This window comes from Epinephelus moara, chromosome 13 (genome assembly GCF_006386435.1).
Source record: "Epinephelus moara isolate mb chromosome 13, YSFRI_EMoa_1.0, whole genome shotgun sequence".
In the NCBI taxonomy this organism is placed as follows: domain Eukaryota; kingdom Metazoa; phylum Chordata; class Actinopteri; order Perciformes; family Serranidae; genus Epinephelus; species Epinephelus moara.
In genome coordinates, this window is record NC_065518.1 from 29,190,328 (window position 1) to 29,207,277 (window position 16,950).

General features: G+C 42.4%; 3 protein-coding genes across 3 annotated transcripts in view; 1 reads left to right on the plus strand and 2 right to left on the minus strand.

The window, feature by feature from the left end:
* Nucleotides 1–3,194, plus strand: part of fdxr (ferredoxin reductase) — a 19,478-nt gene extending 16,284 nt beyond the window's left edge. The window contains exons 9-12 of the mRNA XM_050060489.1: nucleotides 863–1,062; nucleotides 1,167–1,338; nucleotides 1,424–1,597; nucleotides 2,598–3,194. Coding sequence (XP_049916446.1) covers nucleotides 863–1,062; nucleotides 1,167–1,338; nucleotides 1,424–1,597; nucleotides 2,598–2,728 — 677 coding nt within the window. The 3' untranslated portion in view covers nucleotides 2,729–3,194. The remainder of the gene's footprint in view (nucleotides 1–862; nucleotides 1,063–1,166; nucleotides 1,339–1,423; nucleotides 1,598–2,597) is intronic.
* A 4,211-nt stretch (nucleotides 3,195–7,405) lies between these two features.
* Nucleotides 7,406–9,017, minus strand: LOC126400011 (polysialoglycoprotein-like). Its single transcript, XM_050060411.1, has 4 exons — nucleotides 8,953–9,017; nucleotides 8,715–8,777; nucleotides 8,556–8,642; nucleotides 7,406–8,120 (listed from the first exon to the last, which is right to left on the minus strand). The coding sequence occupies exons 1-4, from the start codon at nucleotides 9,005–9,007 to the stop codon at nucleotides 7,501–7,503; spliced, it is 825 nt and encodes a 274-aa protein (XP_049916368.1). The 5' UTR covers nucleotides 9,008–9,017; the 3' UTR covers nucleotides 7,406–7,500.
* Nucleotides 9,018–11,595: 2,578 nt separating this feature from the next.
* On the minus strand, nucleotides 11,596–16,830 carry mrpl38 (mitochondrial ribosomal protein L38). Its single transcript, XM_050059898.1, has 9 exons — nucleotides 16,706–16,830; nucleotides 14,759–14,947; nucleotides 14,552–14,677; nucleotides 14,257–14,459; nucleotides 13,956–14,028; nucleotides 13,762–13,807; nucleotides 12,580–12,738; nucleotides 12,021–12,157; nucleotides 11,596–11,869 (listed from the first exon to the last, which is right to left on the minus strand). Exons 1-9 carry the CDS (start codon nucleotides 16,788–16,790, stop codon nucleotides 11,733–11,735), a joined length of 1,155 nt encoding a protein of 384 aa, XP_049915855.1. The 5' UTR covers nucleotides 16,791–16,830; the 3' UTR covers nucleotides 11,596–11,732.
* Between the last annotated feature and the right edge of the window lie 120 nt (nucleotides 16,831–16,950).

Genomic DNA, 16,950 nt, shown 5'->3' on the forward strand with positions numbered 1-16,950 from the left:
TGAAAGTTGTGAAGTTGTAGCATGTATGGTTGATTTGTTATGAATTTTCAAAGTTTTGAACTTTAGACGCTTGCTGGTGGACCCACATCAGGACTATTGGCTTGAGTTTACAGCTGAGGATATCTGGCATGAGACTGGACCTTTGTGCAAAGTTTGGTGAGTTTTCCCCCATGGGAAGTATGATTTCCTCGGAAGAAGAAAGAAAAAGAAGAAGAAGAATACCTAGGATTACAATAGTGTCCTGGCAGCTTAGCTGCCCGGACCCTAATGAAAGGGGTGTTCATTTGTGAAGATTATCTTAATGAACAAAATGTGTAAGTATTATAAATGTTTGTGTGGCACAGAGCTTATTTTTGGTAATAATCCAAAAATCCAATGTAAAAATTCCGTAGGCTTTTGGATGAGGGAACCAGGGAGAAGCTAACTTCCACGTCGGCCTACAGAAAAATGTCATCCCTGGAGCACTCTATTGCAGCTGCTTTTTATTCACATTTTCTCACAAAAGTAAATAAAATACCATGGTAGTGAAGCCAGATTTTCTTATTACACACATGACCCTTGTCAGAAATATTACCAACTGATCATTTACCTGCATAAACAAACCATAAAATATTTGCAAATGTTATGGGTGATTGTGTCGTGGTGGGTAATTGATATACAAATGATCATTTGGTGGGTGAAGTATTCCTTTAAAAAAATACTTGAAGAATAATTGGTCATTGTGATTGTTCCTCCTGTCCGTAGAAGAAATTGGATACAAATACTCACACAGTCATTCAGCATACTGAATGAAAACTACTTTCAATTTAAGAAAAAAAAACCCAGATGTTTATTTTAAGCATAAGTATCTGTGCTGTGTCAGATTTGCCGAGGCCCAGGAAGCGTCTGACAGAGCTGATGTTGAAGACAGCCCTGGACATCCCAGGAGAGAAGGAGCAGGAGAAGCGAAACAAGGCTACCCACATCTGGGGTCTTCGATTCTTCCGGAGCCCTGTTGAAATCCTGGCCGACCCTGACAACAAAAAGACAGCTGGCATCCGACTAGCGGTCAACAAGCTGGAGGTAAACAGGATTTGTATTTTAAAACTCAAGAAGTCCCTCATGTAGCCATGTTGCTATGCTTAGTATATTGGCCTGGTTAAAGTTGGTTACTTCTGTATGACCAGGGTTCAGGCGAGAGGGCGCGGGCAGTGCTCACTGGAGAAGTGGAGGATATGACCTGTGGCCTGGTCATTAGCAGTATCGGCTACAAGAGCCTCCTCATCGATCCATCAGTGCCGTTTGACTCACACAAAGCCATCGTCCCGAACAACATGGGTCGTATTCAACAAGCTGCAGGTACCCATAAAAAAACAAGACCATTAAATCCTTTCTTCAAAAAATATTAAGTGAAAAAATGTAGTGAAGTCTTCTTTCTGTCTAGGTCTATATTGTAGTGGCTGGCTGAAAACAGGCCCCACTGGGGTGATAGCCACCACTATGAACAACAGTTTCGACACAGCACGATCCTTGGTGGAGGACATGGACTCAGGAACGTTGGACGTATCTGCTGCCAAGCCTGGTTCACAAAGCATCAGTGCTCTGCTGGAAAAGAGAGGTACTCTATTGTGCCTTTGGTTGATTCACTACTTTCTGTTGAGCCCTGCTATCGGGCCATGGTGTTGTCCAAACACAAGAGTTTCAGTGTTTTCATGGGAGAAGTGTAGAGTTTCTGCTGTTCTGATGTCAAAGTGGAGTTTGTTCCACCATTTTGGAGCCAGGACAGCAAACAGGTGTGACTTTGTAGAGCAGTAGCATAACCCCCTTTACAATAAAGGAGTAGCAAGCTGATTGACAGTAGCAGAGCATAGCAGACAGGCGTTGTTTGACCTCGTGCTGGGTGCAGGACGGACTTGAGACGTTCACAGCATGACAGTCAAGTATTTTGCTGCTAATGATGAATAAAAATCAGCTACATCACAGCTGCAAAGTGAGTTAATTATCCTTGCTGTAGAAAATTCCTTTCATGAAGTTGTTCATTTCTAAAAACGGCAGTAACTGGTTTGACATGATCAAAAGTTCACGATTATACCAGGGTATGGTGTACAATATTCAGTGTGTATATGTTGTATATCATTCAGAGGTTGTCTCCACATGGCTCTCAACATAGAGGTGGCTAAGCTGGCTAGCAGTTAACAGTGTGAAGAGTGCTAACAACCAATCAGCAACAGTGCTGACAGAGCTAACGATGTAAACGGGGGGAGCCAAAGGGTGGGTGCTGTGCTTCTGCCTCACTGCCGCCATGATATTAGCGGTGACCACTGTGTAGGCGCAGTGCAGAGTGGTGCCAATTAGATAGCCAGTGCAACACAAAAAACTGACATGCACTCACAACAAGGAACAGAGATGCTCATATTACAACACACACAGAGGGAGCATGACTTCATTCTCTGTTCGGGACGCCATTACTCTACTAGCAAATAGTGGTTTGCTGCTATATTAATGCTCTGAATATTTTACAGAGCTCCTTTAAATGCATGTTATTGACTTGGCCAAAAGGTGTCTGTTGTTAAAAAAAAATGCCGTAGCCAAATGTGATTTGTATTTATCCCCCGTAGGAGTGAAACCGGTGACTTTCTCAGACTGGGAGAAGATTGACAGTGTGGAGATGAAAAGAGGTGAAGCCACCGGGAAACCCAGAGAAAAACTACTGACTGTAGAGGAAATGCTGAAGGTGGCTCGGAAATAACTGATGATAAGAAACTGTTGACGGGTAAAGACTGAGTCACTGCTGCAGTGTAAAAAATAACAGCAGTTACCATACTGATGGGGACCAATGACTGAACACAATGGGCACAGAAAAGAACATGGACTTTATTCATATTGTACACACGGAAACACATTAAAAGCTAGTTGGTACTGTAGAACCCCTAAAGTTTTTGCCTCATTGTCTTTCAGTTGGTATCTATCTTCAACAGTATCAGTCTAAAGCACTGAAAGACTGACCTGTGGTTTCCTGTTGCACTAGCCTCAAATAAACAGGACGCTCTAAAGGATGCTGTTAATCATGAACCCATTGTGTGCTGTAATATACTGTATGTATGTTAAAGAGTAAAAACTAAGTGGTGGCTGAATTATGTTATATGCTATTTGCACTCACATTTCATATGATCAATATGTTTTATACAAAATAAAGTGTGACTTATATCTTTCTATTTCTGTTTCTGAGTAGCTTTTCCCACTGTTGCTATTTACTACTGTCAGCTAAGATTTCCTACATCAAGAGTGTCCAAACTTTTTTAAATGGGGGCCAGATCAGATTATGTGAAAACAGCTGCTTCTCACATTATGTGTTATTAAAAAAAACACACGAATGAAACTAAAGCAACTGTTCATTCAGTGAAAATATATTAAACTTTCCACAACTCCTAAAAGCAGCGACTCTCACTGCTGACTTTACGCTTCTTTGCTGTGGCCACGTCTAATACCTAACAGGAAATGTCTGGTCTGCTGTTAACCATTAGTTTGCTTTGGTTTACCACCTGTTTACAAAAACACATCAGTCCCTCCTGCGTAGTTTCTACTTGGACAATGTCTCCAAACTGTATGATAGTCCTGCCATCATGAGGTGAACGAAAAAAATGCAAAGTAAACTTGCTTGATTAACCAATACTGTTTGGTGGGCCACATATTGTATATTTTAAAAGACAAGCCACCAGCTGTTTAAAATATATGGGCCGCAATTGGCTGGACTTTAGACATGCCTGTCCTACATGATGGGTCTAAATCAATAGATGATTCTGGATTACAATTATTATACTTTTTGTGATAGGGATATTTAAACACAGATCACTTTTTATTGCATTAAAATTATTAAATTGTTTTAACATGGCAGACAGGATTAGTTACAGTCTCTGTCAACTGATATGTCATTTATCATGCTCATCTCTTTATTTCTGTGGTTGCATTTAAGTGAAGGTGTAGCACATCTCTAACTACCTTAAGCAGAAATACGCTCACTGGCCACTTTATTGGATACACCTGTTCAACTGCTCATTAACGGAAACAGCTAATTAGCCAATCACTTGGCCACACAGGCTAGGCTGAGTATTTCAGAAACTGCTGATCTTCTGGGATTTTCATGCACAACCATCTCTAGGGTTTACAGAGTATGGTCCAAAAATGCCTTGTTGATGCCAGAGGTCAGAGGAAAATGGCCAGACTGGTTCAAGATGATAGAAAGGCAACAGTAACTCAAAAACCCCCTTATTACAACCAAGGTATGCAGAGGGCCATCTCTGAAAGAACAACACGTCGAACCTTGAAGCAGATGGGCTACACCAGCAGAGGACAACACGGAGGACAACTCCTGTCAGCTAAGAACAGGAAACTGAGGCTACAATTTGCACAGGCTCACCAAAATTGGATGATAGACAACTGGAAAAACGTTGCCTGGTCTGATGAGTCTCGATTTCTGCTGCGACATTCAGATGGTAGGGTCAGAATTTGACATGAACAACATGAAAGCATGGATCCATCCTGCCTTGTATCAACTGTTCAGGCTGGTGGTGGTGTAATGGTGTGGGGGATATTTTCTTGGCACACTTTGGGCCCCTTAGTACTAATTGAGCATCATTTAAAGCTATGGTCTACGTTTAGAAAGACGATGAGAAAGATTTGAAAAAAGCACCCCCCCCCCCCAAAAACACACCCCTCCCTCTGTGCTCCATGATCCCTCCCCTCCGAGCTTGTGTCCCCCTCCCCTCCGAGCCTCCTAACGACATATAAACACGCTGATGTGACAATGTGTAAACATGATAGCAATTTTAGCTTACAATGCTAAAAGTAAGGCTAACGTCTCCGTCGAACAAGTAAACAAGTGTTGACAATATTGCAGACAAAACATGTTTCGATGCCGTCTAACCACACAAAAAACTAACGGCAGCTTTCACAGTCATAAACCAGCATTGGCATACAGTTATCTGTGTCATAATCTGAGTGGGCGGAAGTTCGCTGCATAGATCAGCCTCTCATTTGGCGGAACGAGCCACCTGCTGAAGTCCCGCCCTACCACCTCCGGTTGTGTAGCAGTTTTCAACCATTTTCAACACGTCCTTTACTAATTTTTGCGGTGTTTGATCTTGCGGGAATGTAGCCATTTTTCTGCCATGGTTCGCGTCCTGTAGGCGATATTTTTGTGGCCGTGTTACACCAAAACCTGTTTCCCCCCGGCAATATTTTTGCAAGCACACTGTTGCTGTGGCACCGCCCAGAACGATTGTGATTGGTTGAAAGAAATACAAGCAGCCGGAGCATTTTTTTCTCCAATCTTAAAGTGAGAGTCGGCCCAGCCAGACCTTTCTTTTCTTGAGAAATGAGAGTCGGCCCAGCCAGACCTTTCTTTTCTTGAGAAAGGTCTGGTGAGCGAGACTATCTGTGTCACAACATCCACAATTAAAACGAAATATTACCTGTTCAACAAAAACTCTGTTGTATCAGCATCACTTTTCAGGCCCAGATCTTGCCGGAGCTTTCTCCATCGGTCAAAGGATGACCCGATGTTTACTCTGCTTTGAGCCCTCAGTTTGTCGCATTTCCTCTTCGTTTCTGCCTTTTCAGAGGCAGACTTTCAGCCTTTGCCGGTGGGGCAAGCAGAGGCCGCTTGCTGCTATCACTCTCTTTATTTTCCATATTTAAACTCGTGTAGCTGAATCGCTCAGGGCCTTACAAACCGCTCGTACTTTCAAATGCGGAGGGGGGTTGGGACGAAGCGGGACGAGGAGCAGAGAAGTGTCAAAATGGAGCGAGGGGATTGGATGGAGGGTAAGAGAGAGAGAGTGCAAATTTGAGCAAGGAGTAACTCCCATGCGGACCGGATGGCTGTGATTGGTCAATTTCTTTGCAGGCCTGCAGCCGCCAGAGAATATGGACTTTTTTTGGTTCCTTTTGCTCTTCACATTGTGTAGCTAGTACTATTGGGCCATAACCACCATCTAAATGATGTTAATAATAATGATCAATCTTTCTAAATGTAGACCATAGCTTTACCATACAGCCTACCTGAGTATTGTTGCTGACCATGTCCATCCCTTTATGACCACAGTGTACCCATCTTCTGATGGCTACTTCCAGCAGGATAACGCACCATGTCACAAAGCTCAAATCATCTCAAACTGGTTTCTTGAACATGACGATGAGTTCACTGTACTCCAATGGTCTCCACAGTCACCAGATCTCAATCCAATAGAGCACCTTTGGGATGTGGTGGAATAGGAGATTTGTATCATTGGTGTGCAGCCGACAAATCTGAAGCAACTGCGTGATGCTATCATGTCAATATGGACCAAAATCTCTGAGGAATGTTTCCAGCACCTTGTTAAATCTATGCCACCAAGAATGAAGGCATTGCTGAAGTGGAACTTTGTTTGTACAGAGGGTTCTATAACTCACTTCCACTCCCCACTAGTTGTTTTGGGATGGCACTCAATGTGGCAGATCCTCCATGTGAACATGGAAACGGAATAAAAGTGGGTAGGGAGAGGGTGTATGGGGTGGTTTGGGAAAGGCCCCTTGTTCTCCAGGGACATTCACAAATAGTGAGACAGCCAAGTGTAAATTCTGAGATAAACAAACCAAATTTTGCACAGCCATTTTAGAATTAACCGTCAATGGTAGTTATGAGTGAATGTCATTCAAGACCAGAGCTCACTGGTGACATCACTGCTAAGTGTCCTAAAGGATATCTAATCAGCTCCCATGTCTGAGTAGGTGTAGCTGTAGCACCTATGTGACCCCACCAGATACATGATGCACCCAACATACTTACACGTCAGTCCAGGATCAGCCCCCTGAAGAAAATGCTTAGTATTTAGCTAGCTACAAAGTTGTTAAGAGGTGGTTAAGGTTAGGATAAGGGTTACATCTCGTTACCTATAAACGTGAATCACGTCTTTATGCACTGAGTTAAAGTGGATTGCTATGTTTGGCCTCATTTCTTCACTACAATGATGCGTTGCAGAAGGGTTCAATACATGTATGTATCTGCAGCTATGCGTGTCCCCATGTCAGTTTGATAGCCACACCTGAATTAACAGGCTGTGCCAGCACGAGAGCTGAGCCACAGGACTGGAAGGATACTGGAGTGAACGATAAGGCTAGCTGTAGGGCAGTTATCATAAACCTGGTTGTATTCCATACCAGAAAAGTGCTTACAATTATAAAAGAATAAACCTTGGCAATTGTTCAAAGCTACACATTTGGTGGCCATCTTAAAAGGCAGACATGTTGGATTTCCATTTGGCTAATGGTAGTTTCTGAACAATTTTGCATTTAGCTGCCCTACTAAGTGAACCACAACTTATGCCCATTTAATTCTTCCCATCCCCATCCCCAAGGAGAAATAAGGAAACAAACATATCAGTTTAGGGTTTTATTTAAAGCAGAGAGATAAAAGCAGGTACATGCAGAATGAAACATCTTGCATTCAGAATGAGCTCTTGCATAGTTCCTCACATGTATTCCCTACTTTAACTTGGGCTCTCCATGACCGTGCGAGTTCGTGATCAGTTTTGGAGTTTTAGCTCCGACTCTGCTCATTTTTGTCACAGCTGCGCCACTTTCAGGTCCCATCTCTGCGGCTTCATTAACAGCTCCATCATCGCTGGCCTCTGTCACGTTGCTGCTGTTGCCATGGTCAGGTCCCATCTCTGTGACTTCATCAACAGCTCCATTGTCATTGGCAGCAGTCACGTTGCCGCTTTCTTGGTCGCTGGCCGCAGTCACGTTGCCGCTCTCCTGGTCGCTGGCCGCAGTCACGTTGCCGCTCTCCTGGTCGCTGGCCGCAGTCACGTTGCCGCTTTCTTGGTCGCTGGCCGCAGTCACGTTGCCGCTTTCCTGGTCGCTGGCCGCAGTCACGTTGCCGCTCTCCTGGTCGCTGGCCGCAGTCACGTTGTTGCTCCTCAAGCCGTTGGCTACAGTTACATTGTTGTGGTGGTAGCTGGCCGGTGGAGTCACGCTGCCGCTTGCCATGTGTGAATCGTAGTCATCTTTCTGTGTTTTGAGCTCTTTTGGTCCAGTCTGTTGTACAAGTTTCAGGTGACCGACTGATGCCTCAGCTTCCACTTCATTGGTTTCCAGTTGTACTGAAAGACATTCAATAGACAATTTAGAACAGAAAGAAATTCTAGACTTTTACACTACTGTAAGAATTCACTACTCAAAATCTTTGCTTTAAAAACTGATTTTAAAGCTGAGCGGAGTGCTAGACTTTGATTTGTGAAGATTTAACACTGGTTGTCAGTCCAGTGGGGTTGGTTTTATTACAACATGACAGAACAAATAAACATACAGCAAGCAGGTAGACCTGTACTGTAACAGAATTGCATGGTTTTAATTAGCCATAGCAGTTGTATACCTGCCATTGTATCATCAGTGCAGCTTTAATTTGACACAGTTGGAATTCCAGTATCCAAACAAAGCAACAACTTGAAACCTTAACGAACCAGTGTGACACAGAGAGCCTAGGATCTACACACACGCTTTCATTTGTCTGATAGGGTTTCACAGAACCTGCTCACCTTCTTTAGCATTATGCTCCAACATGGTCTCCATTGACTGGAGAAGTGCAAGGGCCTTCTTTATGGAGATATCATTGGGAGACACATCTGGAGTGTAAGAAAAAAATACGTTAATATCAGAAAGTAGCTCCATATAGCTTCTGTCACTGCTGTTCTTACCTCTTATTCTCCTCTGCAGCGCATCAAGTCCTTCATTTGTGCCACCAACTGGCAAACAAGAGCCTATAGACAGTGCAGTTGAGGTTAATCAAATGTTTTTGCTGTCTGATGGCACTCATCACAAACTTGTTACAGCTAAACAACAATTCAGGAATGAGTTATTAGCCTCACTCTACATTTGGTATACTCCACCACCAGTTTCTTAAACACAAGCTTCAAACAGAAGAAACATAGAAACCTTTGACGAGCCAAACAGTCAGCAGACAAAACAGCAATGCCCACACAGCTCCCATTGCTTCAGTCACCAAGAGAAAGTGTTTGCTGTTCAGCATGCCGGGTCAAAAACCCTCATGCAGGTGGCACAGCTGTGGCTGATCAGCTCTAATTGGCTCTCTCCTCAGAGAGCGTTAGATGAGATTCAGCCCTTCATGTGTCAAATGCAATACTATCGATTGATTGAAGATATCGAAGATATGTACAAGGAAAAAAAGTTGGGCCAAACCAGTTTACTCTGGCTGTGCTTTTAATTGAGAATGCAGAATGTGCAGAGGAAATCACACAGCATCTAATTTTACAAAATCCCTCTGTTGTGCTTCAGGTGTTAGTGTCAGTATAGTGAAGTCTAGTTATGAAGGTGTTGAAAATGGGTGGAGCTAGATGGCATTTAAATGTAAGCATGAGACTGGATTAATTAATGAAATTGTCAGTACTTTTTCAGGATGCTGCAATGATGAAATCTTTGTGGTTTCTTGTCCAGAACTATGATGGCTTGGTTGTGAAAGGATGTTAGTGGTTTAATGGGTATAGGCTATTCTATACATAGTTTTGTGTCTAAGTGACTAATGTGAACATCAGTTTTGACATTTGGTCCAGTATTGAGTGAGAGGGCTGCAGCTGGCGGCCATTAAACAGGCTGTCATGTAACCACTCAGGGCATGTTTGCACCCTCAATTTACGTCCACTCAGAGGCCGTTTACATGTACACGGTGATTTTGATAAACGGAGACATCTTCCTTCGTTTGTGCCCTTCGTTTACACGCAAACGGAGATTTCTCCCCTGAAAACGAGTCTTTCTAAAAACTCCGGCCAGAGTGGAGATTTTGGAAAACTCCGTTTGCGCGTTTGCATGTAAACTGAGACAAACGGAGATAAACGGAATTATAGGCAGCCGACGTCACAGTATGCGCCAGAACTTGCGCCTGTGTCAAATGTGCGACCTATGTTGCTATGGTGACAATGGATACATGGAAGGCTTGAGCTTCTCGTTACACTGCCACCTACAGGTTTGGCATGCTCTTGTGTATATATACACGGGTAAGTGTAAACGAAGATCTTTTTGAAAACGGAGACGGTGAAATGTCCGTTTATGAAAATAGCCGGCCACGTGTAAACGGCCTCTCAAAGTGCTTGTTTTCGCCACTGACAGGCTCAGATTATTATTTCAAGTGACAACATTATGCAGAGGATCCCCACAGAAATATACCTTTATGATAAAGAGTAAGATCCTTTTTGTTTAACCAGAAACAACCCCCCAAAACACCATCACTAAAGTCACCAGACTCCATTTAAATAAATAGTAATTTTAGTGTGTATAGAGACAACATATTTTCACATCTAACTGGGGGAATTAAGGGTTTATTTCAACCAAACCAGAGCTGGTGATTGTTGGAACAGTGGAAAGATGAAACAAGATGGCTTTTGTGGGTTTTATTTTGTTTCTGTTCACTTTGTATAAAGTGTGTTTTACAATGATGAAATTACTGTTTCTTTAAATGAAGTCTGGTGGGTTTGATGATAGTGATTTTGGGGCTATTTCTGGTTTTAAAAAGCATCTTACTCTTGTTCCCATTAGTCACTTAGACATAAAAAACATGGGAAAACAGGAGCCTAATTTAAATGTATCAGTTACCTTTTAATGGCAGAGGTTATGAGGAGAGAGAGAGAGACATTGCCATCCCTAAAGCCATGCCACAAGCATGCATACCCACATATGTGTTTGCAGTTACTGAGGCTGATGATATCTGCTCCTCAGGTTGATGAAGTACAAAACTCTGCTGGGATTTACTTTCAACTTTCATTTACTGATGTGTGATTGCTGGATGAGGCCCTGTGAAGCTTTGGGGCTTTGAAGCTGTGACTTTAAAATCTGCAAGCACAGTGGCACCTGGTGGTTTGCAAAATATACTGCAGCCATTTTACATCGAAGCCAAAGTACAACACTTGTTCTGGACTACTTAAAGAACCCTGGAAAAGTGGATAACCTTTCACTTCTAATTGTCAGTGCAGACTGCACCAGGCAATCAATCTGAGATTTAACTGTCCTGATATATCACCATATGTTATTGTGTTGTGTCTTATCATGCTTTCAAGGACTCATGAACTTGCTCGACACCAAAAACCATATGTACAACCGCTCATTTAGCCTGTTGTGACTGATACTCAGTACTTGGTACTCAACACAAGTTCACACTTATCAATTTAGAAGAAAATCGTGTCTATTACAATAATGTAGAATTGTTCAAATGAGAGCAGAACGAACAAAGACTGACAAAAGAAATCTTCCAAAAGAACTAATCTTTGGGCCAATGCTGCTGGGACAGTCAGGTCAACCCTGGCAGGGTCACCTGAGCAAGCGTTTATGATGTTAAAAGACCTCAAACGCACAATGACCTCAGGTAACATTACTGATGATGTGTTGCGGCACATCCAGGGATGCAACTTTGAATCAAACACCTGTTCCTTCACCCAAACTTTCCATCTAATTGTATCGAAACAAATATCAAAAATATCCTGCTGTCTGTTTCCAACTAACTAAAAGACATTTGACGCAACTGGACCAAAATCATAACCTTTTTGATGGATAAACAGAAATCAATCTCAACACAGTTGAAAAATGCTTTATTGGTAAACATAAATATGCCAGACATCACTACAGATTTGCAGGGTAATGTGTGTGTGTGTGTGTGTGTGTGTGTGTGTGTGTGTGTGTGTGTGTTTGTGCGAGTGTGTGTCTCGTAATCAATATATTCCATAGGTGTGCTCCTTTCCATCTCTGTATCTATCCAGGTACCGCAGGGGCTGTCCCTGAGGGAATTTGACCTGTGGAGGGTGGTACACTGGAGGCCAGATGAACTCAAACACTGGCTCCCTCATGTCTGCAGGGAGAAATTGCAACAGACGGTTATTATCATTAATTAAAAGACACGCAACTACCACACAAACTTTTTGTCCTTCAATCTAGGAAGGCTAATAAAAATGGCACAAGACCAAACTTGTGCTGTGTTTGTGAGCATTAGCGTGACTCACTGAGTGTCGTGTGAAAGGTGTTGGTGACAGATTCATCCCACTGGCACTGGAAGAAGGCCAGGCCTGCAGGGGTGATGTTGTCCTGGTGCTTTCTGTAGAAATCCACTGTCTTAAAGGTACGATCCTCCAGAGAATGGCTGAGGGGGGAGAGCCAACATATGCTTAGTGTCTTTGTTGCTATATCAAACATAAACTAAGACACTCTGATGTTATAAATACAGTTTACTGAAAGATTATATGGCTGCTGACAATGGCACACACTATGCTTAAAGGTTCTGCATGTAACTTAAAGAAAATCCTTGCGATTAATGACTTCATTGGCTATCCTTTTCCTGTAATCGCGTACCCTCTTAAGGGTCAGGACAGGTCACCAGATTATTACAGGGCTGACACACAGAGGCAGACAACCATTAATGCTCACACCTATGGGCGCAGCATTGTGATTAAGTAATGTGCAAACTAGCCTCTGGAGTATGGATAAATTAAGCTGACGTTATTCACTCAAAACAGTATTTTGCTTTGTTAGTGTCACCGCACCGCATTTGAGTGTCTTGCTCACCATGGCGATGGCCTGACATCCTCCTGGAAGTTGATGGGTCCCTCCTGCTTGAAGAGGACATAAATGTAGCGGTGGAAGCCTGTTCCTCTGGCAGGGAAAGGGGGCAGGTAGTGACACAGCTCCTCTCCGGCCTGCACTGCTCCACCTGGTATGTTCCCTCTATGGACACACAGGTCATTCAACAGTGTAGTGGTTAAAAATTGACTTCAATTCTGACTTCAAAGGAGCTGTATACGACATTCAGAGCAAATTGATGATTCAGAGTCTGGGCCGGGATTGCCTGCACATGGCTCTCAACATGGAGGTGGCTGAGTTGGCAGCTAGCAGCCAACGGTGCTAACAGCATAAACTGTACTAACAAGAGCTGACAGTGTGGCACAATGCTATGCAACAATTTATTATCAGCAGTAACTGCTGTATGTAGGGACAGGCATTTTAAGTAGTTTCCACATTTTAGTACTCACAAAAAAAGTAAAATGTTAAGAACGGTAATGTAAATTGGCCAACAACAGAAAACAAGTGCAATTTGAAATTCATGTATTGAACAGTCAGGCTTGAATTAGTCTGTTAAACCATAAAATCAAAGGTAACGAAAGATCCATTTCCCAGTTAGCACAAGCTAACACAACCTGCTAAAACCGTTAATAACGTTAGCCTTGTGATGCTAACTGTTAGCCCTGTCACTGTGTGTGTTTGTTCACCAACTGTCCCGGAGCAGAGCTCACACTCCTGCAGCAGTAGTCTAAGCGTCTCATTATAAACAGAGTATAAACAGAGAGCGACAGCGGGGCAAAGAGGTGCTAAGTGAAGCGATACACTGCACGCAGCTCCACAATAAAATAAGATTTTACCCATTTTAAATAGTAAAAAAAAAAGAATATAAATATATATATATATATATATATATATATATATGTATATGTATGTATAAATATAAAAGTCATGTTCACATGTGGGAGGTTGGACAGCGAGTACTCTATACATTCTGACATCCAAATCAAGTACTCAAGCACTTGGGTACTCATGTTCATCCTCAGCCATATGAGAGCAGTGAAGAGCGGTGGCGATTAGCTAGACAGTGGGATACTGTACTTTTAAACCTCCCTGTAAAGCAACTAAACGCAATTCACGTTGTCTTTAACTTGCTTGTAACTAAGAGCAGAAGTGACTTCAAGTACTCACACTAGCCAGTGGATGTATTCTGCATCATTATCCAGAAGATGCTCATCTGGGAAAAAAAAAAACAATGAATCATTTTAGACAGTCTGAAAAAGCTGAGAATTCATCAACAATCTGTGTTGATCCCTAACAGGCAGTGTAGACAGTTGCTGATAATCACAATCTAGTGGTAACCTCCTGTGAAAGCTGATGCTGACCTGGAGAAGTGAGCAGAAGGGTCCACAGGGAGCCCTCCTCCACATTGAAGCTGATTTGAGGGGCACATGCTGCCTGGACACAAAAGTACAGCAAAGACAGGGCAAAGAATATAGTTAGAGAAGACACAAAATGGTGGGTACACAGCAGAAAAGTGAATAAAATGAAACACATATGGAATGCAGGGTAGGGATGATGTGTTAAAAGAAACAGAAAAAAAGTTTAACTTGGTGGCATTGACCCTTAGAATATCAATTACAGGTGAGATCAGGACACTGCACAACTTGCAGTCCTTTGACGTACTTCTGTTGGTGTCAACCGATTCCCATAATACACTTGACCACTGTTGTCTTGGCCATAGCAGATACGGAGTGGGACATGAGGTAGAAAGTATGCCATGGGGAAGAGATCTCTGAAGACGCCGTAGTGGTCTGCAACTCTCTTTATATGAAATGGAGCAGCTCTCTTCTCCCAGGTTTCCTGCACTCGATCCAGAGGGATCTTAACTGGTGGGATAAAGAGTTTGAAAAAAACTGTTTATTCACTCATCAATTAAAGGCTGTGGTATTAACCTAAGGGTAAGTAGGTGTGAGCTTACAAGTGCGCAGACGTAAAGCCCTCTCCAGCTCAACATTCTTCTTGTTGTCTTTCAACAGCTGCTTCTTCTCCCTATATTCTCGACTGGGTCGATAGTATGGCAGTCCAATGTCCACTCGCTCTGCACCTGCAACAACACAAGACTCATTCAGACTGTGAACTTGCCTGATCATTTTGCCATGACATGTTCACAACATTCTGTGCTCACCATGCTCAGGATCAGCTTTTTCCACGTAGCTCCTGTAGGTCTTCCACCAGACGGGTTTGTTGTTTGCTTCCTGAGCTTGTCTAAAGTAACGATTGTAGCTGCGACACTTCTCCAATGACTTCAGCTTTGTAACGTCAATGTCCTCATTTGGCATTGGACCCAAAGGAGGTACCCGTCTGCAGAGGAATGCTGTCATGTGGAAGAATCCCCAACAGTTAGTTAGTTACAAAGCACTTCTTTCACCTTTCATGTTTGGTTCTTTATTGGTTTCTTTAAACTAATAATGGGAACTAATCCCCAAAAGTGTCAATGGTAACCGATATGTAACGATGGATAACCCTATCAGCAGTGGTAGAAGTATTACTTAGATTATTGTAAAAAGGACAGTTCAACCCCCAAATCACGATTTGGTGTGAGTTGTCAAGTGTTGCAGGTATCGGTCGAAGAGATGTTTGCCTTCTCTCCAATATAATGGAACTAGATGGCACTCAGCTTGTGGTGCTCAAAGCGTCACAAAAATACATTTGAAAAACTCAACAGCAATGTCTCTTTCCAGAAATCGCGACCTGGTTACTCAAGATAATCCACAGACCTTGTTGTGAGCAGTATCATGCAGTGACTATTTTCTTTCAACCGAACTACACCCACCAACTGAATCACCATGCAGAAGGAATCGTTCATCTGCTGCTAGCTCACCTAGCATCACTGAGCTAGCTAACATTACAGCTCAGCCAAAGAGGATGCCATTAATGTTTACATCTTGCGTTGTCATGAGCAAGAGCCTCTCATGCATGAGTAAATGCTCACTTTTCTTCTTTGTGGTAACATTGTTGGTGAGTGTTCAGTAGAAAGGAAATAATTTGTACATAAAACTGCTCATAACGATCTACTCATGGATGAGAGGCTCATGCTCTTGACAGTGCGAGATGTAAACATAAATGTAGGTGTAGTTCAGTAGAAAGAAAATAGTTCCTGCATGAAACTGCTCACAACAGGTGGATTATCTTGAGTAACCAGGTCATGATTTCTCTAAAGAGACACTGCTGTTGAGTTTTTCAAACTTATTTTTTGGCACTCTGAGCCTTTAAGTGCCATCTAGTTCCATTACATTGGAAGGAGACATCTCTACAGCCGATATCTCCAACATTCAACAACTCAAACAATAATAATCTAGACTGATAAATAGTTCTACAGGGAAGAGGAAAAATATGTACTTTTGATTTTGGGGTGAACGGTCTCTTTAAGTAAAAGCTGTAATAGCACACTGTAGAAATAATCTGTTACAAGTAAAAGTCCTGTATTGAAAATGTTACTTAAATACTTAAAGTACCAAAAGTAAAAATACTCACTGTGTAGAATGGCCCATTTAAGAATAATTCATATTGCAGTATTGGATTATAATTATTAATGCACAGATGTGTACTTCACTGGTGCAGCTGGTGGAGGTAGGGCTAATTTTAATGACTGTATATATTATTATACTGCTAGGTAGCTTGTGAATTTTCCGGTGGATGCCAATAAAGCCTTGTTGGTATAAATCATAATTTATTTATTTATTGTGTATATTTTGGACTAATGACCCTGAATCTTTTAAGTGTAAGTATTAAGTAGCATACTGTAGATATTCTCAAGTACAAGTAGCCTACCTCAATTTGTACTTAATATACTGTATCAACAACTGTCTATCAGCGCTAATATTATTACTATTATTGGGCTGGGCTTCGCATGTTTCCCTTTGCCGACCACTGCACCATTAAGTTCACATTTATCTGTCACATCTGATGGAGTTTGTCGTAATGTGTCTCTCCACAGAGGAGCAGAGCATGTAACGAGGGTCTGCGTCAAACTGCTGTAGCCTGACGTACACACCAAACATGCTATACTAAAGCATGGGCACCAACTTCTAACATGTAAAAATAATGTAATGTAGTAATGTCGTTACAATACCTGTTGTGACAAACGTCCTCGCATTACTGACCCCTAAATCTTTCCCAGTGAGCAGGGCAGCAGCACTAACCGTGCGCAGCGCCATCTTGGAGTGATTTTTTTCTCCCTTTTTTCCCAGAAGGTACGGTGGCCGAGACAGGCAAAAAGAGTTAGTGCGCGTTTAAACGTTTTTTGTTTCTATAGTAGTCCGTAGTGTCAGGAACACATCAAAAGAATGAGATTACATACATTTCATACACAATGAT

What these genes read in the sequence shown, in the direction of transcription:
- LOC126400011 (XM_050060411.1), bottom strand. Translation starts at nt 9,007, where the DNA reads ATGGGAGCTGTGTGGGCATTGCTGTTTTGTCTGCTGACTGTTTGGCTC. An exon ending in GACTGTTTGGCTCGTCAAAG is followed by an intron (nt 8,778 to 8,952) that starts GTTTCTATGTTT and finishes CACTGTCTATAG; the next exon opens with GCTCTTGTTTGCCAGTTGGT. An exon ending in GGAGCATAATGCTAAAGAAG is followed by an intron (nt 8,121 to 8,555) that starts GTGAGCAGGTTC and finishes AATGTCTTTCAG; the next exon opens with TACAACTGGAAACCAATGAA.
- mrpl38 (XM_050059898.1), bottom strand. Translation starts at nt 16,790, where the DNA reads ATGGCGCTGCGCACGGTTAGTGCTGCTGCCCTGCTCACTGGGAAAGAT. An exon ending in GATGTCAGGCCATCGCCATG is followed by an intron (nt 12,158 to 12,579) that starts GTGAGCAAGACA and finishes CTCCCCCCTCAG; the next exon opens with CCATTCTCTGGAGGATCGTA. An exon ending in CACCTTTCACACGACACTCA is followed by an intron (nt 11,870 to 12,020) that starts GTGAGTCACGCT and finishes TTCTCCCTGCAG; the next exon opens with ACATGAGGGAGCCAGTGTTT.